We start from the raw sequence: 24,762 nt of genomic DNA on the forward strand, positions 1-24,762 counted from the left end.
TTAAGAGGAAGTTAGATATGGCCCTTGTGGCTAAAGGGACCAGGGGGTATGGAGAGAAAGCAGGTACAGGGTTCTGAGTTAGATGATCAGCCATGATCATACTGAATGGCGGTGCAGGCTCAAAGGGCCGAATGGCCTACTCCTGCACCTATTTTCTGTGTTTCTATATCTGCTCTTATCCCATCCTCCTGCCACCCTACCAGGGATAGGGTTCCTTTTGTCCTCACCTGCCACCCCACCAGGGAAGCTTCTGCCAAATCCAATGGGATCCGATCTCCAAGCACATCTTTCCCTTCCCCCCATTTTCTGCTTTCAGCGGGGCTCACTTTCTACTAGACTCCCTTGTCCATTTGTCCCTCCCCACTGATCTCCCTCCTGGCACGTATCCTTGCAAGCGGAACAGGTACTACACCTCCTCTCTCAATACTATCCAGGGCCCTCAACAGTCCTTTCAGGTGAGGTGACACTTCACCCATGAGTTTGTTGGGGTCATTTACTGATTCCGGTGCTCCGGGTGTGGCCTCCTGTACATCGGTGAGATCCGATGTAGACTGTAAGACCGTTTCGCCGAGCACTTACGCTCCTTACGCCAGAAAAAGCGGGACCTCCCAGTGGGCACCTATTTTAATTCCACTTTCCTTTCCCATTGCGATATGTCAATCCATGGCTTCCTCGACTGTACTCATTTCCATAGATGCTGCCTGGCCAGCATTTTGTGTGTGTTGCTCGGGTTTCCAGCATCTGCAGATTTTCATTTGTTTATAATCTTTCTGATGTAGCCGGCTATTCTCATTTTGTTAACAATTATTATCACTCATTCTTTATGTACCCATGAATTCTTCCGTTAATGGACGATTCAGTTCATGCTGGGCTGTTTTAACTTTGACCTTCCACGCAGCGATTTTTTTTTGTTTGCACTTTAATAGGTCGCTAACCGTGTCGAGTTCGTTTTAAAAATACTTCGTCAGCAATGTTATGTTTTGCAACTTCAAACCATTAAAATTTAAAGTTTACTTCCAGCAAGCCGCGAGCATATCACGTGGTAGTGTGATGACGTCTGCAATGAATGTATTTTTACACGTAACCCAAATTATTTTTAACGAACAAGAATGCTCGATCAATTATGTACACAATTACTCAAATATGGTTGAAATATTAAATACACAATACCTACTGTAATTTAGTTTGTACAGTCATGATATAATTGTCGAATTCGAGCATCATTAAAGTCCTGATGAAGGGTCTCGGCCCGAAACATCGACTCTTTACTCTTTTCCATCAATAATGCCCGACCTGCTGAGTTTTTCCAGCATTTTGTGCGTGTGTCTGCAGACTTTCTTATGTTATAGATTCATATGCAATCGCAGAAACATCATACAGACAATAGAAGGACCGTCCCAGAGATACTGATTTCGTAATAAATTTACTTCCACAAACAAGCGATAGTCTGCAGATGCTGGAAATCCAAGCAACGCGCTCAAAGTGCTGGAGGAACTCAGCGGGCCAGGCAGCATCTGGAGTAAACAATCGACGTTTCGGGCAGAAACCCTTCAACGGGACTGCAGGAAAAAAGATGACGGAACAGTTAGAAGGGAAGGGCAGAAGAAACACAAGGTAATTGGTGAAACTTGGGGGGGGCGGGGTGAAATAAAGAGTTGGGAAGTTTCACTAATCAACTTGTACTTCTTCCTCCCCTCCCTTCTAACTCTGACTCCTCATCTCTTCTGTCTCCAGCCCGAGACGTCGATGGCACTCTTTTCCACAGATGCTGCCTAGCCTGCTGAGTTCCTCCAACATTTTGTGAGTGTTGCATGAATTTACTTTGAACTTTGCATACCGGAACTGAAAGTAATCGCCTCTGGCGAACGGCCATTCTTCCGGTTTCTTTGCTGCTTCTCTCTCCGAGTAGGAAGAATGGAGACAGGGGTGTTAGCAGAAGAGCTGACCTGTAGTGTGTGTCTGGAATTGTTCCAGAACCCTGTGGCATTGCCCTGCCAGCACAGTTTCTGTGCAAAATGTATCAACGATGCCTGGGACCATTCAAAGACTCCGAGTGGAGTCAGCTGCCCTCAGTGCCGTCAGACCTTCAAACCCAGACCCAAATTGGTGAAAAACCACTCGTTGCAGAACATCGTGGAGAAATACAACCAGCACCCGCCCGTCGCTGCCACTTCTGCCCAGACGGCCCCCGTGATGTGTGAGTACTGTATCGAAAAACCAACACCAGCCGTGAAGACCTGCCTCAAATGTGAAACCTCCTTCTGTTCCCTCCACCTGCAACCGCACTTGACGAAGCAGATTTACAAAAATCACAACCTGATCAAACCCACAGCCGACCTCACACGGAGACAGTGCCCAAGTCATGGAAATATCCTCGAGTTCTACTGCGAGCAAGACGAGGTGTGTGTGTGCGTGTCCTGCACTATCGTCGGGAATCACAAGTCCCACAGTCTGCTCAGTCTGGAGCAGGCGAAGGACAAACTAAAGGTGAGTCCGCTTTTTGAGAAACGGGAAACAAGAGTAAATACTTGAACATAAACACAAGATATTCTGCAGATGCTGGAAATCTAGTGTAACACACACAAATGCTGGAGAAAATCGGCAGATCAGGCAACATCTATGGAAGATGTTGGGCCGACACTCTTCTTCAGGACTGGAAAGGAAGGGGGAAGAAACCAGACTAAGAAGGTGGTGGTGGGTGGGGTGGGGTTGAGGAGGTGAAAGAGGACAAACTGGAAGTTGATTGGTGAAGCAAGGTGGGTGGGATGAAGTGAGAAACTGGGAAGTGATAGAGATGGTGTAGAAAAAGGAATCTGATATGATAGGTGAGCAGACCATGAGAGAAGAGGAAAGAGGAGAAGCTTCCAGAGGAAGTAATAGGCAGGTGAGAAGAGAAAGGCTATCAGGGAAGCCAGAATGGGGAATGGAAAAGAGTGAAGAGGAAGCAAGAGAAATTACTGGAAGTTGGAAAAATTGATGTTACCAGAGGTTAGAGAAAAAAATGTTGTCCCTCTTACTCCCAAGGAACCTTAACACAAGAAAATCTGCAGATGCTGGAAATTCAAGCAACACACACAAAATGCTGTTGGAACACAGCAGGGACGTGCTGAGACACTGTTGGGTCTAGGAAGAAGGTTCCCTCCTTAGGGCTAGAACTGCTGACACAAGACAACAAATCCATAAAAAACACAAGATGTCATAGAAAAATTAATGGAAAAATGGAGGGCACTGTAGGAGGGGAGACTTTAAATGATTTTAGAGTAGGTTAAAAGTTTGTTACAACATCGTGGGCCAAAGGGCCTGCACTGTGCTGGAGTGTTCTATGTTTTATAACATCATGGAAAACCTTTTAGACGCTTGATCCTCCTTAGATGGAGAGATGTTGCCCCGCCCACTCATGCGCAATGGCTTAACGACATTATGGCCTGCTTGGACCTCGAAAAAATTCATTATTCAGTTTTTAATTCAGATCTAAAGTTCCATAAGGTCTGGGGACCTTTTATCAAGTACTTTCATAACCTTCCTCTTGACTAGGGTTTTTTTTTTCTTTTTTTTCTTCTTTTTCCTTGCTTTCGGCTCCCTTTTTTTTTCTGGTAGTAGGCATTATTATCCTCTGTTACTAAGTGTATTCACAGTCTGGGAGTTTGACTGTCCGGACTTATACTCTTTATACTGTGTGGTGGTTGGTCTGGAGTTTTTGTTGTTTTTTTCTTGTGTTGTGGGGTTTAGGGAGGACACTAAGCTCACTTGTCTTTAATTTAGGTGCTTTTTTGTTAAATTTTCTTCCTTTGTAGCATATTGTTATTGTATGCTTAATCTTGCACTGTATTAATGCTCCCCATTGGGATTTGGGGTTTTTAATTTTGTAAAATGTTTTGGAAAACTAATTTAAAATTTTTTTTAAAAAAACAAAAAAAAAAGAAAACCTTTTATACATTCTCTACTTTGCTGTCACATATTTCCTGCAATTATTAATTATATATTTTATTTTTTACTTTATTGAGATACAGTGCAGAACAGACCCTTCCAGCCCTTTAAGCCTCACCGCCCAGCAATCCCCCGATAAATCTTAGCATATTCATGGATCAATTTACAATGACCAATTAACCTACCAACCAGTAAGCCTTTGGACTGTGGGTGGAAACCGGAGCACCCGGAGGAAACCCACGCGGTCTCGGGAAGAAGGTACAAACTCCTTACAGGCAGCAGCGGAAATTGAACCCGGGTCACTGGTACAGTAAAGCGTATCACTACGTTACCATGCCAACCCAACGTGGCGACCACAACTGTAAGGTGATTGCAGAAAAGTATAGGGTGGTTGTCAGAGGTAGGGTTTTTACACAGAGTGGTGGTGCCTGGAATGTGTGGTGGGGGTGGTAGCAGAGGCAGATAGATTAAGGGCATTTAAGAAACTCTGTGATAGGCTAATGGACAATAGAGAAATGGAGGGCTATGTGAGAGGGAAGGGTTTGATTGATCTTGAAGTAGGTTATAAGGTTGCCATAATATTGTGGGTGGGAAGTGCCTGTCGCCGTGTTGTACCTCCAAAATAAGATAAAGATGCAGTAGGTCCTGCACAAGCAGGTTCAGGAACAACTCTGCTGTAACCACCAGCCTCCTGAACCAGCGTGCATAACTCCACTCACCACAACTCTGAACTGATTCCACAAACTACAGACTCACTTTCAAGGACTCCACAACTTGTGTTCTCACTTATTTATTTACTTTTTTAAATTTTCTTTACTTGCACAACTTCTTCTTTTGCACATTGGCTGTTTGTTAGTCTTTGTATATTTTTTCATAAATTCTATTGTGTTTCTTTATTTTTCTTAAATGCCTACAAGAAAATGAATCTCAAGATATTATATGTACTTTGAGCTGAATATATGCATAATAGGGAACCACGGTAGTGCAGCGGTTTAGGCAATACTGTTACAGCTTGGGGCCTCGGACTTCATACTGTTTTCTATGAGAGTTTCTACGTTCCTTCCTGTGAACCTCGTGGGTTTACTCCGAGTGCTCCAGTCTCCTCCCACAGTCCAAAGACTGTAGGTCAGTAGGTTAACTGGTCATTGTAAAATGTCCTGTGATTAGGCCAGGGTTAAATAGGTGGGCTGCTGAGTGAGGCAGCTCATTGGGCTGGAAGAACCTGTTCTGCACCGTATCTTGAAATAACTTAATAAATTCTGGTCACCCCATTACAGAAAGGGTGTGGAGCCATTGGGAAGGGTGCAGGAGAGGTTTACCAGGATGCAGCCTGAATTGGAAGATATGAGCTACAAGAAGAGGTTGGACAAACGCAGGTTGTTTTCTCTCGAGTGTTGGAGGGATAAAATTAAGAGAGGCAGAGATAGGGCAGATTGTCACATTTAGTTGCCCAGTGTGGAAATGTCAGTTGCTAGAGTGCAGGCATTTAAAGTGAAAGGGGGAGGACTTATCAGAGATGAGCAGAGCAAGATTTTCTTTTTACACAGCGAGTGATAGAGTTCTGCAACACACTGCCCAGGGAAGTGGTGGGGGCAGATAAGGTAGAGGTGGTTGTCCATCATGTCCGACGATGACAGGAAACCTGTGTGGGAGAGTTTTTAAAGCGGTAAAACCATTGTCGTTCAGTCCCCAGCTGGTGGTATAGTGGCATCAGCGTTGGACTTCGGGGCGAGAGGTCCCGAGTTCAAATCCAGCCGTGCTGGGTTGAGCGTCAACACACGCTGTTGTATCAGATCTAGGATCTGTCTGTAAGCGTGCCTTCTGGTGATGACAGAGTAGTAGCAGTCAAATATGGGACAAGGGCGGTCCCGTATGGGACAAACCAATGTAGCCCAATATACGGAATGTCCCGGCTAATCCAGGACAGTTGGCAACCGTGGTCTTGCCAGAGAGTTCAACATACTGCACACCTCAGTTTGAGATCTGTCTATTTATCTATCTAAGTATATATTTACTAATTGACATACAGTGTAGAATAGACCTTTTGAGACACGCTGCCCTGTAATCCCCTGATTTAATCTTGGCCTAATCACAGGACAATTTGCAAAGACCAACTCAGTACATCTTTGGACTGTGGGAGTCCTTCTCTTCGTGATTTTTATAAATGACCTGGATGAGGAAGTGGAGGGATGGGTTAATACATTTGCTGATGACACAGAGGTTGGGGGTGTTGTGAATAGTGTGGAGGGCTGTCAGAGGTTACAGCGGGACATTGATAGGATGCAAAACTGGGCTGAGAAGTGGCAGATGGAATTCAACCCAGGTAAGTGTGTGGTGGTTCATTTTGGTAGGTCAAATATGATGGCAGAATATAGTTTTAATGATAAGACTCTTGGCAGTGTGGAGGATCAGAGGGATCTTGGGGTCTGAGTCCATAGGACACTCAAAGCAGCTGCGCAGGTTGACTCTGTGGTTAAGAAAGCATACGGTGTATTGGCCTTGATCTATCGTGGGATTGAATTTAAGAGCCGAGAGGTAATGTTGCAACTATATAGGACCCTGGTCAGACCCCACTTGGAGTATCGTGCTCAGTTCTGGTCACATCACTACAGGAGGGATGTGGAAGCCATAGAAAGGGTGCAGAGGAGATTTACAAGGACGTTGCCTGGATTGTGAGTGAATTTGGCCTTTTCTCCTGGGACTGGCGGAGGATGAGAGGTGACCTGACAGAGGTGTATAAGATGATGAGAGGCATTGATCGTGTGGATAGTCAGAGGTTTTTTCCCCAGGGCTGAAATAGCTAGCATGAGAGGACACAGTTTTAATGTGCTTGGAAACAGGTACAGAGGAAATGACACCAGCAACAGTGGTGGAGGTGGATACAATAGGGTCTTTTAAGAGACTCCTGGATAGGTACATGGAGCCTAGAAAAATAGAGGGCTATGGGTAGGCCTAGGTAATTTCTAAAGTAAGTACATATTCGGCACAGCATTGTGGACCAAAGGGTCTGTGTTGTGCTGTGGGGTTTCTATGGGAGGAAACCGGAGCACCCCAAGAAAAGCCCATGCGATCATGGGGAGAATATTCAGACTCTTTATAGGCAGCGGTGGGAATTGTACTGTAAAGAGTGGTGCTAACCACTATACTACCATACTCCCCTAACCTTGTAATTGTATCTCTTCGTTTAAGATCACCCTGCCAATTCCCATCTGAGGCAAATTCTGGCAACATCCTTTATTTTTTCTGAATTCTTTATGGTAGTGCACTTTCTGAAGCCTTTACGTTATTACTGTTCTAGGGAAATCTAAAGAGAGAGGTGCAGAACCTTGTTACGTATCAGAGCGATTGGACAAGTGAGGAGCAGAATCTGCAGGAATATGAAAAGCAGATAGAGGTAAGGATGGCTTCATGCAATTGTATGTGGAGATGATGTGCTTCCGAGCTGGGAAATATCCCATAAAACTATAAATCCATAAGACATACAAGCATCAGTAGGGAATTTGACCCATGCAGTCTGCTCCATCTCCTGCTTTCTTCCTAGGTTCTCTCCTGGTCCCATATCACCTCCCTGAACAAGAAGTCACAACAGGGCTTCTGCTTCCTAAGGAGACTGAGGCTCCCCCCCCCCCCCCCCCCCCACTTTTTACAGGAGCACCATTGAGAGTGCCTGACAAGCTGCATCTCCTGCTGGTATGGTAACAGCTGAACATTGGACAGAGTGTCCCTGCAAAAGAATGTGGGAACAGCTGAGAGGATCATAGGGGTCTCCCAATCATCCATCGGAAACATTTGTCTGGAGCGCTGCATACACAGGGCCCTTAGTGTTATTAAAGGACCCACCCATCCATCCAGCATCCTCTTTGACTTTCTACCATCAGGCAGGAGACTCTGCTACATAACAACAAGAATGGTCAGGATGAGAAACAGTTTCTTCCCTCAGACCATTAGGCTTCTGAACTCTCTGCCTCATCGCCTTTGAAGTGTCACTGTCTAATCTGTTCTTTACAGTGTTTAATTTATACACTTTATTTGGTTATTTTGTGTGATTCATCTGTGGATGTTATCCTTACCTTCATAAGTTATTGTTTAATGTGTGCTACTGTGTTTTACATTCTGGTTTGGAGAAATGTCTTGTTTCTATATACAAAATATGGTTATATATGTTATATACATGTATGTAGTTAAATAACAATAAACTTGACTTGTTAACCTTTGATGCCCTCACTAATCAAGAACCTATTAACTTTTGCTTTAAGTACACGCAGTGTCCGCTACTGAAACCACCCTGTCTGGCAACCAACAATCATTCCACTGTCAGAGTCACATACATCGCATTTGTTCCCCATTCTGATGTTTGGTCTGAACAATAACTGAACCTCTTGATTACTTCTGGATGCTTGTATGCATTGAGTTTCGGCCACATGGCTGAACGATTAGATATTTGCAATAACAAACCAGTATACAGGTATACCTAATAAAGTGGACACTGAGTCTATATCCAATGACTTGGCCTCCATGGCTGTCTGTGGCAATGAATTCCAAAGATTCATCAGCATCTGGCTATAGAGATTGCTTCTCATCTCTGTTATTAAAGGGCAATTATGTTTCTTAGCTGTGTTCTGGAAAGTTTACCTAATCAGTACATTAAAGTCCCAAAGAGAGAGTGTGTGATACTTGTTATTCGGGAATGAGGTAGGGTGACAGAAGTTTATGTAGGGGTACATTTTGCATCCAGTGACCACAATGCCATTGGTTTCAAAGTCAATATAAAAAAAAATAGGTCTGGTATGCAGACTTGTATTCAGAATTGGAGAAAGGCCAATTTTGATGGTATCAGAAAGGATCTGAATGTAATTTGACCTTTTCCGATTCCTTTATGTTATTTATTAATTTGAGTAGAGGAGCAGAGTTGATAACATCAATGATTTTATCCGATATAATAGAATAGCCCAGCTTTGCTTAGTTTAGTTTTAGTTCTATTTTGTTTAGTTGACTTTGTTTTTGATTTTTCAATTTGGGGTTTTTTTTCATCTTTTTATTTCCTTGTATCTTGTCTATATTAAGAGTTTGGGAGGTCAATTATATTGGTGTTACCTATAGTTTCTACTCACATGTGTTAATTGCCAACAGTCTAATCCCACTCCCTTTGTACTATTATGACCGCTATGTATTTGTCTTTGAAAAATTCAATAAAAAGATTGAAAAAGAAAGAAAGGATCTGGCAAGTGTGGATTGAGACAGGCTGTTTTCTGGTTAAAGGTGTGTTTGGTAAACGGGTTGCTTCAGAAGAAACATTTTGAGAGTAGAAAGCTTGTATGTGCCCGTCATAATAAAAGGTAAAGATAACAGGTGTAGGGAACTTTGGTTTTCATGAAAAGATAAGGCGCTGGTTGAGAGAAAAAAGGGACCGTGCATAATTGGTATAGGCAGATAGGAACAAATGAGATGCTTATGGAATATGAGAAATGCAAGAGAACACTTAGAAACATGGAAACGTAGAAAACCTACAGCACAATACAGGCCCTTCAGCCCACAATGCTGTGCTGAACAAGTACTTACTTTAGGAATTACCTAGGGTTACCCATAACCGTTTATACTTGAGAAGGAATCAGGAGGGCTAAAAGGAGGCACGAGACTGCCCTAACAGACAAGGTACAGAGAATCCTAGGGTATTCTACAGATATGTTAAGAGCAAAGTGATTGCAAGGGATAAAATTGGTCCTGTCGATGATCAAAATGGTTCTCCATATGTGGAGCCAAAAGTAATGAGGGAGATCTTAACTTAATTTTTTTGCATCTGTACTTAGTCAGGAGATGGACATAGAGTCAAGAGAAGTGAGGTAGAGCAGCATCAACTTCTTAGGCCCTATGTAGATTACAGCGGAGGAGGTATTTGTTGTCCTGAGGCAAATCAGAGTGAATAAATCCCTAGCGCCTAACCAGGTGTTCCTGCCGACCCTGTGGCAGGCAATTTCAGTATTTGCTGGGGCTCTAGCAATGTTAATCATCCTTAGTGACAGGTGAGCTACCAGAAGATTAGAGGATAGCTAATGCTGTTCTGCTTTATCAGAGAGGCTCTAAAAATAACCAGGAAATTATACATAGGTCAGCCTGACATCAACATTGAGAAAGTTATTGGAAGGTATTCTAAGGGACCGGATATATGAGTATTTGGATAGACAGGGACTGATTAAGGATAGTCAGCATGACTTTGTGCATGGTAGGTCCAATCTTATAGAGTTTTTCCAAAGAAGCTACCAGGAAAGTTGATGAAGGCAATGCAGTGGATGTTATCTACATGGACTTTAGCAAGCCATTTGACAAGGTCCCAAATGGGGAGGTTGGTTAAGAAGGTTCAGTCACTCAGCATTCAATATTAGGTATTAATTGGATTATACATTGGCTTTGTGGGAGAAGCCATAGTCAATGGTTGCCTCTCTGACTGGAGGCCTGTGACTATCGGAGTGTCGTAGGGCTCGGTGCTGGGTCCGTTGTTGTTTGTCATCTATATCAGTGATCTGGATAATAATGATGTTAACTGGATCAGTAAATTTGCAGATGACATGAAGATTGGGAATGTAGTAGACAGTGAGGAACGCTATCATGGCTTGTGGCAGGATCTGGACCAGCTGGAAAAATGGCATATGGAACTTACTGCACACCAGTGCAACGTGTTGGACTAACCAGGGTAGGCCTTACACTGTGACTGGAAGGGCACTGTGGAGTGAGATTGAACAGAGATCTGGGAAAACAGGTCCATAATTAACTGAGAGTGGCATCACAGGTAGTTAGGGTCTTAAAAAAACATAAATCAAAATATTGAGTACAGGAGATGGGATGTTATTTTGAAGATGTGTAAGATATTGGAGAGGCCTAATGTGGAGTATTGTGTGAATTTCTGGGCACTACTTACACATAAGGAGTAAATAAGTGAAACCCCCTGGTTTCCTTGGCTGCGTAAGTATGGGGAAGACACTCTCCAGTCCTGCCAAGCTTGCGAGATTAAGACGGCTCCCTCAACCCAAACCCTGATTTGTGTGGATGCTGTGTAATTTGCTACCCTTTTAGGAATTTATGCCACAAGATAACAGACAGTACACTGCTTGTGCTTAAAGGGATTATATTTATAAATCTTAATTAAAGTTTTAGTAAAGAAAAACAGAAGAAAAGGGCCCATTTTAATTAAAAAGTCAAATGTGCACAAGTTGGAGCTCATTTTGAACTTCTCTGTCACTCACACACTGGGACCTTGGTCAATGTGAAAACACACACCACCTTCTGAAGGTCACTCGCAATCCATCTCAAACACACGGGTCTCCCATCAAATCGTATGCTATGACCGGTTCTCCCCATCGTCTTCTCTCTCTGTCTCCCACCAAACAAAAGAAAAAAAACCCCAAGCCAACCTTAGTGTCCCTCACCAAGTAAACCCCATTAAACCCTCACCAAATCCCTAATTGGATGGCACACAGTCCCCACATTGTCCCTTATCTTCAACAAAAACCCAAACAGGCTGAAAGCAGGACAGACTGCTCTTAAAGAACTGCTAAATGAAATACCTATAGCATAAGAGTAAGGATGTGAACCAGGGCATTTGATAAGGTTGAACGATTACAGAGAAAATTTACAAGGCTGTGGCCAGGTCTGGAGGACCTGAGTTATAAGGAAAGATTGATAGGTTAGGACTTTATTCCTTGGAACGTAGAAGATTGAAAGGAGATATGATAGAGGTATGCAAAATTATGAGGGATATAGTTCGGGTAAATGCAAGCAGGTGTTTTTCCACTGAGGTTTCCATTGAGGGTAGGACTATAACTAGAGGTCATGGGTTAAGGGTGAAAGGTGAAAAATTTAAAGGAAACATGAGGGGAAACGTCTTCACTCAGAGCGTCATGAGAGTGTGACATGAGTTGCCAACACAAGTGGTGCATGCGAGTTCAATTTCAACATTTAAGAGAAGTTTGGACAAGTACGTGGATAGTAGAGGTATGGGGGGCAGGTAGGATCAGATGGGCCGGAGGGTTTGTTTCTATGCTGTACATTTCTATGACTCTATGTCATATTCTGAGGCTGTGCATTGAGGACCTAGACTCTTCCATAATTGGAAACATCCTTGCCACATCCACTCTATCTAGGCCTTTCAATATTCAGTAGATTTTCCTTGGAGCAAAGGAGGTTGAGGGTGATCTAATAGATGTTTATAAAATCCATAAGACCATAAGATATAGGGGCAGAAGTAGGCTATTTGGCCCATCGAGTCAGCTGTGCCATTCAATCATGGGCTGATTCAATTCCTCCAGTCATCCCCACTCCGCTGCCTTCTCCCCATATACTTCGATGCCCTGGCTAATCAAGAACCTATCTTTCTCTGCCTTAAATACACCCAATAACTTGGTCTCCATAGTCACTCGTGGCAACAAATTCAGCAGATTTACCACCCTCTGGCTAAAGGAGTTTCTCTGTATCTCTGCTGTAAATGGACATCCTTCAATCCTGAAGTTGTACTGTTTTGTCCAAGATTCCCCTACCATGGGAAATGACTTTACCATATCTAATCTGTTCAGGCCTTTTAACATCTGGAATGTTTCTATGAGATCCCCCCCTCATTCTCTTGAAATCCAGGGAATACAGCCCAAGAGCTGCCAGATGTTCCTCATACAGTAACCCTTTCATTCCTGGAATCATTCTTGTGAATCTTCTCTGAACCCTCTCCAGTATCAGTATACCTTTTCTAAAATAAGGAACCCAAAGCTGCACACAATTCTCCAAGTGTGGTCTCACGAGTGCCATATAGACCCTCAACATCACATCCCTGCTTTTGTATTCTATACCTCTAGAAATGAATGCCAATATTGCATTCACCTTCTTCACAACTGACTCAACCTGGAGGTTAACCTTTAGGGTATCTTGCACAAGGACTCCCAAGTTCTTTTGCACCTCTGCATTTTGAATTCTCTCCCCATCTAAATAATAGTCTGCCCGTTTATTTCTTCCACCAAAGTGCTCAACCATACACTTTCCGACATTGTATTTCACTTGCCACTTCTTTGCCCATTCCCCTAAACTATCTAAGTGTCTCTGCAGGCTCTCTGTTTCCTCAACACTACTTGCTGCTCCACCTATCTTTGTATCATCGGCAAATTTAGCCACAAATCCATTAATCCCATTGTCCAAATCATTGACACACATGGTAAAAAATAGCAGTCCCAACACCAACCCCTGTGGAACTTCACTAGTAACTGGCAGCCAGCCAGGATCCCTTTATTCCCACTCTGTTTTCTACCGATCAGCCAATGCTGCATCCATGCTAGTAACTCTCCTGTAATACCATGGGCTCTTAACTTGGTAAGCATCCTCATGTGTGGCACCTTGTCAAAGGCCTTCTGAAAATCCAAGTATACCACATCCACTCTTTTGTCTACCCTGCTAGTAATTTCTTCAAAAAATTGCAGTACGTGAGTCAGGCAACATTTTACTTTTAAGAAACCATGCTGGCTTTAGCCTATCTTGTCATGGGCCTCCAGGTACTCCGTAATTTCATCCCTAACAATCGATTCCAACAAGTTCTCAACCACTGATGTCAGGCTAACAGGTCTATAGTTTCCTTTCTGCTGCCTCCCACCCTTCTTAAATAGCGGAGTAACATTTGCAATTTTCCAGACATCGGGTATAATGCCAGAATCTATCGATTCTTGAAAGATCGTTGTTAATGCCAACGCAATCTCTCCATCTGCTTCCTCTAGAACCCGAGGCTGCATTCCTTCAGGTCCAGGAGATTTATCCACCTGCAGACCATTAAGCTTCCTGAGCACCTTCTCAGTTGTAATTTTCACTGCAATAACTTCACTTCCCTGAAGTTATTCTCTAGAATGTCCGGTATACTGAAGACGTCTTCCACTGTGAAGACCGATGCAAAATGTGCATTCAGTTCCTCTGCCTTCTCTGCGTCTCTCATTACAATATCTCCGTCATTTTCTAATGGTCCTATATCTACCCTCGACTTTCTTTTATCCTTTATATACTTAAAAAAGCTTTTAGTATCTTCTTTGATATCAGTTGCCAGCTTCCTTTCATAATTCATCTTTTCCTTCTGAATGACCTTCTTAGTTTCCTTCTGCAAGTGTTTAAAAGCTTCCCAATCCTCTATCTTCCCACTAGCTTTGGCTTTCTTGTATGCCCTCTCTTTTGCTTTTTACTTGTGAGCCACAGTAGTGTCCTTCTTCCATTTGAAAATTTCTTCTTATTTGGAATATATCTGTCTCGCACTTCCCTCATTTTTCACAGAAACTCCAGCCATTGCTGCTCTGCTATCCTTTCTGCTAGTGTCCATTTCCAGTCAACTTCGGCCAGTTCCCCTCTCTTGCCATTGTAATTCCCTTTATTCCACTGAAATACCGACACTTTGGAATTTAGTTTCTCTCTCTCAAATTTCAATGTGAACTCGATCATATTGTGATCACTGTTCCACAAGGGTTCCTTAACCTTAAGCTCTCCTATCACCTTCAGATCATCCTTTAGCCAAGTTTTAGGGGTAGTCACAATGTCATACTTGCCAGTCTGTAGCTAAATTTCAAGATCGTCCATTTTCTTTCTTGTGCTGCATGCTTTCAAATCCAACACTCTCAGTCCAGTATTTGTTGCTTTCTGTTTTAACTGCATCATGCCTCTATTGCCCTGTAACTCATCATGCCTGCCCTTTCTATCATCTCTGTTGCACGCTATCTTTGATTTATTTCTGTTTGTCCCTTCTTCAGACCTATCACTCCAGTTCCCATCCCCTTGCCAAATTAGTTTAAACCCTCCCTAACAGCTCTGTTAAACCTGCCTGCTAGGATATTGGACCTCTTTGGGTTCAGGTGTAACTCATCCTTTTGGTACAAGTTGTTCCTCCACCAGAAGAGCCCCAATGATCCAGAAACCTGAAGCCCTGCCCCCTACACCAGTCACTCAGCCGCTCATTAATATGCCTGATCACATTCTTCTTGCGCTCATTAGCACGTGGCACAAACAGCAATCCTGAGATTACTACTCTGGAGGTCCTGCTTTTCAGTTTCCTACCCAACTCCCTGAATTCTCTCTTCAGAACCTCCTCCCTTTTTCTACCAATGTCATTTGTACTTCTGGCTGTTCACCCTCTCCCTTCAGAATATTCTGCACCCGATCCGAGACATCCTGTACCCTGGCACCTGGGAGGCAACACACCATGCGGTATCTCTACCAGGCTGACAGAACCTCCTGTCTGTTCCCCTTACTATTGTATCCCCTACGACTACCGCATTCCTCATCTCTCCCTCTGCACCACAGAACCAGGCTCAGGCCCAGAGACCCGATCGCCGTGGTCATCCTCTGTCATGCTACCCCACTCAACAGCGAGAGATAACGATTACTGAGGGGGATGGCCACAGGGGTGCTCTCTACTATCTGAGCTCTTCCCATCCCTTCCCTGATACTCACCCTCTTGTCTAACTCCTGCAGCCTTGGGGTGACTAACTCCTCATAGCTTCTATCTATCTCCTGCTCACTTTCCCTAATAAGCTGCAGGTCATCAAGCTGCAGCTCCAGATCTTTAACACAGTCCCTCAGGAGCTGCATCTCGGTGCACCTGGCGCAGATGTGGCCATCGGAGACTGAAAGATTCCCAGGATTCCCACATACGATAGCCAGAGCAAAGTATTAACCCTGCAGTCATGTTCTTTGTTCCTCAAAAAATGTAAGAGAAAAACGAAGTCCACTTACCCACTTACCTTGCTGAAGCCCGAATGAGCCAAAGCCCTACCACTCTGATTCAGGCCACTCCGTCGATGACCGCCCCACTAGGCTGTGTTTCCCTTTTATACCGGAAACTTCCCTGCTCTCCAACACACAAGATCGGTGCATCGGTTATAGCTGAGTTCCCGCAAAGCTTTCCCTTTTAAACTTCACTCCCAGACCTTTGCGCTGCCTCCTCTGTCATAGCTCTCCAACACATGATTGGTACGCTGGTTCACGAGGGGCCTAGTTTTCTTTATTTAGAGATACAGCGCAGAACAGGCTTTCCTGGCTCAACGAGCCACACTTCCCAGCAACCTGCCTATTTATCCCTAATCTACTCACAAGACAATTTACAATGACCAATTAACCTACTAACTGGTAGACCTTTGGAAGCCAGAGTACCCAGAGGACCCACATGGTCACAGGGTGAATGTACAAACCTTCTTGCAGAGGATGCCGGAAATGAACTCGGAACTCTGACACCCTATAGGCTGTAATGGTGTTGCACTAACAGCTATGTTACCATGGCATATTTATCTAGATCGATAGACGCAGACTTTTTCTAAGGATAGGGCGACCAGAAATCTGAAGGTTAAGGTCAGAGAGTAAAGCTTTAAGTTAAAGTTTCTGTTCTTGCTCTGGTGAATTTTCAGAAACACAGTGAGGAGCTGAAGAGAACATTGTCGAATGAGTACTCCAAATGGAGGAAGAAGTTGGAAGAGGATGAAAAGTCAGCCCTGAAGAAGATCGATGCAGAGAAAGACCGAGTGATCTCCCAGATCAAGATCTGCTCAGATTCACTGAGGGAAAAGATTAAAGAAGTTCAAATATTAGACAAAGAAGTGAAGTGTCAAGAGCACAAGGACCCTCTTTCCTTCATTGAGGTACTCAATGTGGTTCATTTTGATTCTCCCAGACAAACTCTCCCAGTATTTAGAACATTACAGCACAGTACAGGCTTCACAGCCCACAGTATTGTGCTGATCACTAACATCAATCTGCCCCTTCCTTCCTACATAACCCTTCATTTTTTAATCATCCATGTGCCTAAGACCTTCTTAAATGCCTCTAATGTATCTGTGTCTACCACCACCCCATGCACGCGACTCTCTCTGTGTAAAAAAAAAAAAAAAAAAAAAATCTATCTCTGACATCCACTGTATATTTTCCTCCTATCAACTTATAATTATGGCCCCTCGTATTAGCTGTTTCCACCTTGCAAGAAAGTCTCTGGCTGCCTACTTGATCTTTGCCTCTTAATATCTTGTACACTAGATAGATAAGAGGGCAGATGGGTGTGTAGATAGGTAGGGCAATAGAAGAATAATAAGTTAGTGGTCAGACATTCTCACTGCTGCCGTTAGGAGGAAGATTCAGGAGCCTCAGAACCTAAACCACCAGGTTCAGGAACAGTTATTACCTCTCAACCATCAGAGTCATGACCCAGAGGGGATAACTTTACTCAGTTTCACTTGCCCCATTATGGAAATGTTCCCACAACTAATAGACTCACTTTCAAGGACTCTTGGACCACAAAACATAGGAGCAGAATTAGGCCATCTGGCCCATTGAGTCTACTTCGCCGTTCAATCATGGCTGATCCTTTTTTCTATCTCTTCCTCAACTCCAGTTCCTGGCCTTCTCCCCGTTACCTTTAATGCCAAGTCCAATCGAGAACCTATCAATCTCTGCCTTAAATACACCAAATGACCTGGCCTCCCTAGCTTCATGTGGCAACAAGTTCCACAGATTCACCACCCTTTAGCTAAAGAAATTTCTCTGCATCTCTGTTTTGAAAGGGCGCCCCTCTATTCTGAGGCTTTGCCCTCTTGTCTTAGATTCTCCTACCATGGGAAACATCCTTTCCACATCTACTCTGTCTAGGCCTTTCAACATTTGAAAAGTTTCAATGAGATGCCCCTCCCCATCCTTCAGATTTCCAGCGAGTACAGGCCCAGAGCCATCAAACGTATGATAACCCTTTTATTCCTAGAATCATCCTTGTGAACCTCCTCTGGACCCTCTCCAGTGCCAGCACATCTTTTCTAAGATGAGGGGCCCAAAACTCTTCACAATACTCAAGGTGAGGCCTCACCAGTGCCTTATAAAGCATCAGCATCACATTCCTGTTCTTGTATTCAAGACCTCCTGAAATGAATGCTAACATGGCATTTGCCTTCCTCTTCATCTCATGTTCTTGTATACATACATACACACACACACACACATATTTATTATTTCTTCTTTTTGTATTTGTACAGTTTTGTTGTCTTCTGCACTCTGCTTGAATGCCCCAGTTATCAGTCTTTCATTAAATCTGTTATGGTTATTATTCTGTCGATTTATTAAGTATGCCAATAAGAAACTGAATCTCAGGGTTGTATGTGGTGGCATGTATGTACTTTGATAATAAAATGTACTTTGAACTTTGTTCAGAATCCAATGGTGAAGGGGAAGAAGCCATTTCTGAATCCGAGAGTGTGGCTCCTGAACAACTTCCCTGAGGGTGTGTGAAGATTGCTCCAGTTAAAGGGAGAGTGCAGTGCAGACAAATTATAACGTGTAAAGGCCAAAATGTGGTAGAGTGTGATGTCAAGACTTTATTGCTATCGTACTTTATTTGTTTTTTTAACAAAACAGCTTTGAGGTGGCCTCTGATCTGATTCAGACTATACTGAAGGTTGAAACTCATTTAGCAGATGTCAGTATTTTGAATCTGTGGAGTTCTTTGCCACAGGCAGCGGTGGAAGTCATGTCTTTATGTATATTTAAGGGAAAGGTTGATAGATTCCTGACTGGTCAGGGTGTGAAGAGATATGGGGGAAAGGCAGGAGATTGGGGCTGAGAGGGAAATGGATCAGCCATGATGAAATGGCAGAGTAGTCCTGATGGGCCAAATGGTGTAATTCTGCTCCCTTGTCTTATGGCTTTTGTCAGTGGGGGCACGGCAGCGCACCAGTTAGAGCTGCAACCTCCCATCTAGTAGGAACCGGGTCCAATTCTGAACTCGGCTGCTGTCTGTACGGAGTTTACACCCCCCCGCCGTGACCAAGCACATCTTCTCCAGATGCTTGTATTCCATGCCACCTCCCAAGTAGGGAAGTAAAATGGCCGCCCTGCGTTGCCTCTTATGTGTGAGTGAGAGATCAAAGTTCAATATAAAATTTTATTATCAGAGTATATACATGTCACCACATAAAACCCTGAGATTCCTTTGCTTGCGGGCAAATCTATAGATTTATAAGTATAACATGATCAATGAAAGATCAACCGGAGTGCAGAAGACAGCAAACTACAAATGCAAATGTAAATAAATATCAATAAATAACGAGAACATGAAATAACAAGATAAAGAGTCCTTAAAGTGAGATTATTGGTTGTGGGAATATCTCAGTGGATGGGCAAATGAGTATAGTTATGCCCTTTTATTCAGGAGTCTGATGGTTGAAAGGTAGTAACTATTCCTGAACCTGGTGGTGTAAGTCTTGAGGTTCTTGTATCCTCTACCTGATGGCAGCAGTGAGAAGAGAGTATGACCTGGATGGTGCACATCTCTGAGTATGGATGCTGTTTTCCTACAACGGTGTTTCATTTAGATGTGCTCAGTGGTTGGGAGGGCTTTACTGGGCCACTTGATAAGAAGGATTAAAGGGGAGTAAAGAAGGATTTGTGTCAATCTCATCATGGTCACAAGCCTCCTCGACATCCAGGATACCTTCAAAAGGTAATGCCTCAGAAAAGGCAGCTTTATCGCTAAGGACCCCCAGCACTCAGGACATGCCCACTTCTCTTTGCTACCATCAAGAGGGAGGTACAGGAGCCTGAAGACACAAACCGAGTGTTTCACGATCAGCTTCTTTCTCTCTGCCATCAGATTTCTGAATGGACTAATTACTTGATTTAATTTTATATATACAGTGGCATGCAGAAGTTTGGGCACCCCTGGTCAAAATTTGTGTTACTGTGAATAGTTAAGCGAGTAGAAGATGAACGAATCTCCAAAAGTCATAAAGTTAAAGATGAAACATTATTTTGAACATTTTAAGCAAGATTAGTGTATTATTTTTGTTTTGTACAATTTTAGAGTGAAACAAAGGAAAGGAGCACCATGCAAAAGTTTGGGCACCCCAAGAGATTTGAGCTCTCAGATAACTTTTACCAAGGTCTCAGGCCTTAATTTGCTTGTTAGGGCTATGGCTTGTTCACAGTCATCGCTAGGAAAGGCTAAGTGATGCAAATTTCAAAGCTTTATAAATACCCTGACTCCTCAAACCTTTTCCCAACAATCAGCAGCCATGGGCTCCTCTAAGCAGCTGCCTAGTACTCTGAAAATTAAAATAAATGATGCCCACAAAACAGGAGAAGGCTGTAAGAAGATAGCAAAGCATTTTCAGGTAGCCATTTCCTCAGTTCGTAATGTAATTAAGAAATAGCAGTTTTAACAGGAACGGTGGAGGTCAAGTTGAGGTCTGGAAGACCAAGAAAACTTTCCAAGAGAGCCGCTTGTAGGATTGCTAGAAAAGCAAATCAAAACCCCCATTTGAATGCAAAAGACCTTCAGAAAGATTTAGCAGACTCTGGAGTGGTGGGGCACTGTTCTACTTTGCTGTGACACCTGCACAAATAGAAGAGTTATCAGAAGAAAACCTTTCCTGTGTCCTCACCACAAAATTCTGCATCAGAAGTTTGCAAAGGAACATCTAAACAAGCCTGATGCATTTTGGAAACAAGTCCTATGGACCGATGAAGTTAAAATAGAACTTTTTGGCCGCAATAAGCAAAGGTATGTTTGGAGAAAAAAGGGTGCAGAATTTCATGAAAAGAATACCTCTCCAACTGTTAAGCACGGGAAACATTTCACTCATAGAGGGAAGAATAAATTCAATTAAATACCAGTGAATTCTGGAAGCAAACATCACACCGTCTGTAAAAAAGCTGAAGATGAAAAGAGAATGGCTTCTACAAGATAATGATCCTAAACACACCTCAAAATCCACAATGGACTACCTCCAGAGGTGCAAGCTGAAGGTCTTTCCATGGCCCCCACTGTCCCCCGACCTAAACATCATCGAAAATCTGTGGATAGACCTCAAAAGAGCAGTGCACGTAAGACGGCCCAAGAATCTCACAGAACTAGAAGCCTTTTGCAAGGAAGAATGGGCGAAAATCCCCCAAACAAGAATTGAAAGACTCTTAGCTGGCTACAGAAAGCATTTACAAGCTGTGATACCTGCCAAAGGGGGTGTTACTAAGTACTGATCATGCGGGATGCCCAAACATTTGCATGCCACTCTATATATATATATATATATATATATATATATATATATCTCTCTCTCTCTCTCTCTCTCTCTCTCTCTCTCTCTCTCTCTCTCTCGGTCGATCTATCGACTGATTGACCCAGATATCGACTGACCTACCTAGATATCGATCTATAGATATATATATCTTGTACTTTATAGATGTTTCATTAGTATCCATTCCAATGTACTCCTGCTGCAAAACAAATGTCATTACATATGCTGGTGATATTAAACCTGATTCTGATTGTCACTTTATGCAAAGATGCAATAAAAAACTTACTTGCAGCATTAGGATCTTTCACATGAATATCATAAATTAAGCAAAAATTATACATTTTTTACAAGAAAAATACACAAATAGAACAAAAGAAAAACAAAATCCATTTTAGTGTAGTGATCAGAGCTGTTATACTACTACTACCCAATACACTTCTGGCATTTACTGCAGCAATGAAGGTCCTTTGTCTGTGGCAGTATTCAGGGCTCCCTCCATCATGTTAGTAGCTTGGTTTTCACCACTGTCAGTCATGCAAGTTCGGGGTGGAGACGCAGGAATACAGTTACACTCAGAAATAGAAAGATTCTTCATTGCCGCTCCCATTGCAATTTTATTTTACTACCAATCAGGGTTGTTATTCTTGAGCTGAGGTAGAGGTCAAAGGGTGGCCTCTACCCTTTGACCTGTTTGGCATGGGTGATCCTACCAAGAGCCAAAGCATAAAGTCCTGAATGCAGCCAACAAGCTCTCAGGATCATTGAGGCACGCAAGCCTTTAAACCCTATGATAAGGTTGGAGGAGAGTGGTTATAGTGTTGCTAAATTGATGTTGTGATTAGAGTTTGCCAATTCATTCAAGAACTAAATGGCAGAAGGGAACACTCACAAAATGCTGGAGGAACTCTATCCTGCTGCCCATTTATTTGAATTTGTGTTAATTGATTTCTTCTCTTTTATTTAACAGGATGTGAAACAGCTTCTTTTAAGGTGAGTCTCAGATACACAGGCTCTGTTTCCAACTGGGCACTTCATTACGTGGGAGAGGAGTTCAGGGAGACATCGGTTGGGACAAGAAATCCAGTTAGTGACATTGCTAATCTCCTGGATAGAGACACACAGTGAGGGCCCACCACACCACTTCCAGACTGAACAAGGCACGAGTTTTATATTCCTCCTTATGTCGTCATCACCACTTCTCTTCTGGCCTGATGCAGGGTCTGAGCCTGAAAAGTCAACTATTTATTCCCTTCCACAGGTGCTGCCCAACCTGATGTGTTCCTCACTCAACTCTCAATGTTTTAGGAACAGCTTCTTTCCCTCTACATCAGATTTCTAAACATTGCCCATTTGCCCATAAACACTCCCGCACTATTTCGCTCATTTTTTCACTACTTATCCATTTTTTTTAGAATTAGAATTAGAATTTATGTTATCTCTTGCATCCATCTCACAACATGAGGGAGTAAAAATCTTTACGTTGCATCTCTGTCACAATGTACAAGCAATGAGGAAGGGAAATATGGGAGGATATTGCCCATACACCAAGATTGTTTACATAATTGTTTTGTGTACCTGTATGTACAGTCAGGCACAATGTACAGTCAGATATACAATCAAATCAATGTGTATTGATGCATCTGATGGCCTGGTGAAAGACACTGTTTTGGAACCTGTTGGTCCTCGCCTTAATGCTGCCATACCATTTGCCAGATGGAAGCAGCTGAAACAGTTTGTGGTTGGGGTGGCTGGAGTCCCTGATGATCCTTCAGGCCCTTTTTACACACCTGCTGCTGTAAATGTCCTGAATAGAGGAAAGTTCACGACCACAGTTTTGCTGGGCTATCTGCACCACTCTCTACTGTGCCCTGCGATTGAGGGTAGTACAGTTCCCATACCAGGCGGTGACACAGCCAGCCAGGATGTTGTCGATGGTGCCCCTGAAAAGATCCTGAGGATTTGGGGATTTATGCCGAACTCCTTCAGCCATCTGAGGTGAAAGAGGTGCTGTTGTACTTTTTTCACCCAGTATGTACAGACCAGTTGAGGTCCTCAGTGATGTGTATACCGAGAAACATGAAACTACTCATCCTGTCTTCTTAAGCCCTTTACCTTTTTCCTCATATCACCTCTCAGCTTCTTACTTCATCCCCACTCCCCCACCTACCTGGCTTCACCTATCACCTTCTAGATTGTCCTCCTACTCCTCCCCCTCCCACCCCCACCTTCTTATTCTGGCATCTTCCCCCTTCCTTTCAGATCCCCACCCCCACCTTTGTATTCTGGCATCTTCCCCCTTCCTTTCAGATCCCCACCCCCACCTTTGTATTCTGGCATCTTCCCCCTTCCTTTCAGATCCTGATGAAGTGGCTTGGCGTGAAACATTGCCTGTTTATTCATTTCCATAGATGTTGCCTGACCTGCTACATTTTGTGTGTCGTTACGTACTTCCGGAATCTGCAGAATCTCTTGTGCTTATTATTTCTAGAATCCACTGCCAGGAAGGCATTTCATTTTTTATTCTAAATAACAGTTTACATTACTTTGGCCATTTCAAGCTCCATCTATAAATTTGCTGACAACACCACTATTGTTGGCAGAATTTCAGATGGTGTTGAGAGAGCGTACAGGAGCGAGATTTATCAGCTAGTTGAGTGGTGTCGCAGCAACAACCTTGCACTCAACGTCAGTAAGACCAAATAACTGATTGTGAACTTCAGAAAGTGTAAAACAAGGAAACACACACCAGTCCTCCTAGAGGGATCAGAAATGGAAAGAGTGAGCAAATTCAAATTCGTGGGTGTTGATATCTGTGAGGGTCTATCCTGGACCCAACATGTCGATGCAGTTACAAAGAAGACATGACAGCGGCTATATTTCATTAGGAGTTTGGGGAAATTTGGTATATCACAAAGACACTCGTAAATTTCTACAGAATTCCACAGATGTCCCGTGGAGAGCATTGGCTGGCTGCATTACAGTTTAGTATGCGGGGGGGGGGGGGGGGTGTTCCTGCACGGGATCAAAATAAGCTGCAGAGCATTGTAAACACAATTAGCTCCATCAGGGGCACTAGTCTCCATAGTATCCAGGACATCTTCAAGGAGTGATGCCTCAAAAAGGCAGCATCCATCATTAAGGACACCCATCGCCCAGGTCATGCCTTGTTCTATTGCTACCATCAGGAATATATATGTGTATATATTTACTGTAATTCGTATTTTTTCTCTATTATATATTGCATTATACTGCTACTGCAAAGATAACAAATTTCATCATGTATGTCTGATTCTGATTCATTGCAGGTGTTCTCAACTTGGTAATGATGTAAAAGCTTCGGGAGGAACTACACAGTATAGATCCAATAACACTCTCTATGTGAATCCAAGTCGGTCCTCCATGAAGAATTGCCGGTATGAGATTGAAGCCCACATCTTGCCTAACATGATGCATGAGATCTTGAGAATCATTGAAACTATGGAAGATGGGAAAATCTAGAGCAGGGGTTCCCAACCCTTTTGGTGCACGGACCAATACTTTTAAACGAGGGGTCCATGGACTCCAGAGTGGGAACGCCTGATTTAGAGAAACCCCATTTATTCTCCTTGCGAGGTTGAATAAGAGATTTGATAGAGGCACTTAAAATCATGAAGAATTCAAACAGTGCAGATAGACAGTTATGTTTGTGGAGCGGTCAAAAAGGAGATAGAGTTTCATGTTGATTGGCAGAATAGGAGATAAATATTTTTGTACAGAGAGTGATTAGGGTTTGGAATACATATCCAGG

General features: G+C 43.2%; 1 protein-coding gene across 1 annotated transcript in view; it reads left to right on the forward strand.

Moving 5' to 3' along the window:
• The first annotated feature begins 1,480 nt into the window (after nt 1-1,480).
• Nucleotides 1,481-24,762, forward strand: part of LOC140727469 (E3 ubiquitin/ISG15 ligase TRIM25-like) — a 31,199-nt gene continuing 7,917 nt past the window's right edge. The window contains exons 1-6 of the mRNA XM_073044796.1: nt 1,481-1,614; nt 1,735-2,487; nt 7,226-7,321; nt 16,332-16,562; nt 21,943-21,965; nt 24,281-24,388. Coding sequence (XP_072900897.1) covers nt 1,915-2,487; nt 7,226-7,321; nt 16,332-16,562; nt 21,943-21,965; nt 24,281-24,388 — 1,031 coding nt within the window. The 5' untranslated portion in view covers nt 1,481-1,614; nt 1,735-1,914. The remainder of the gene's footprint in view (nt 1,615-1,734; nt 2,488-7,225; nt 7,322-16,331; nt 16,563-21,942; nt 21,966-24,280; nt 24,389-24,762) is intronic.

Source organism: Hemitrygon akajei, chromosome 5, assembly GCF_048418815.1.
Source record: "Hemitrygon akajei chromosome 5, sHemAka1.3, whole genome shotgun sequence".
In the NCBI taxonomy this organism is placed as follows: Eukaryota; Metazoa; Chordata; class Chondrichthyes; order Myliobatiformes; family Dasyatidae; genus Hemitrygon; species Hemitrygon akajei.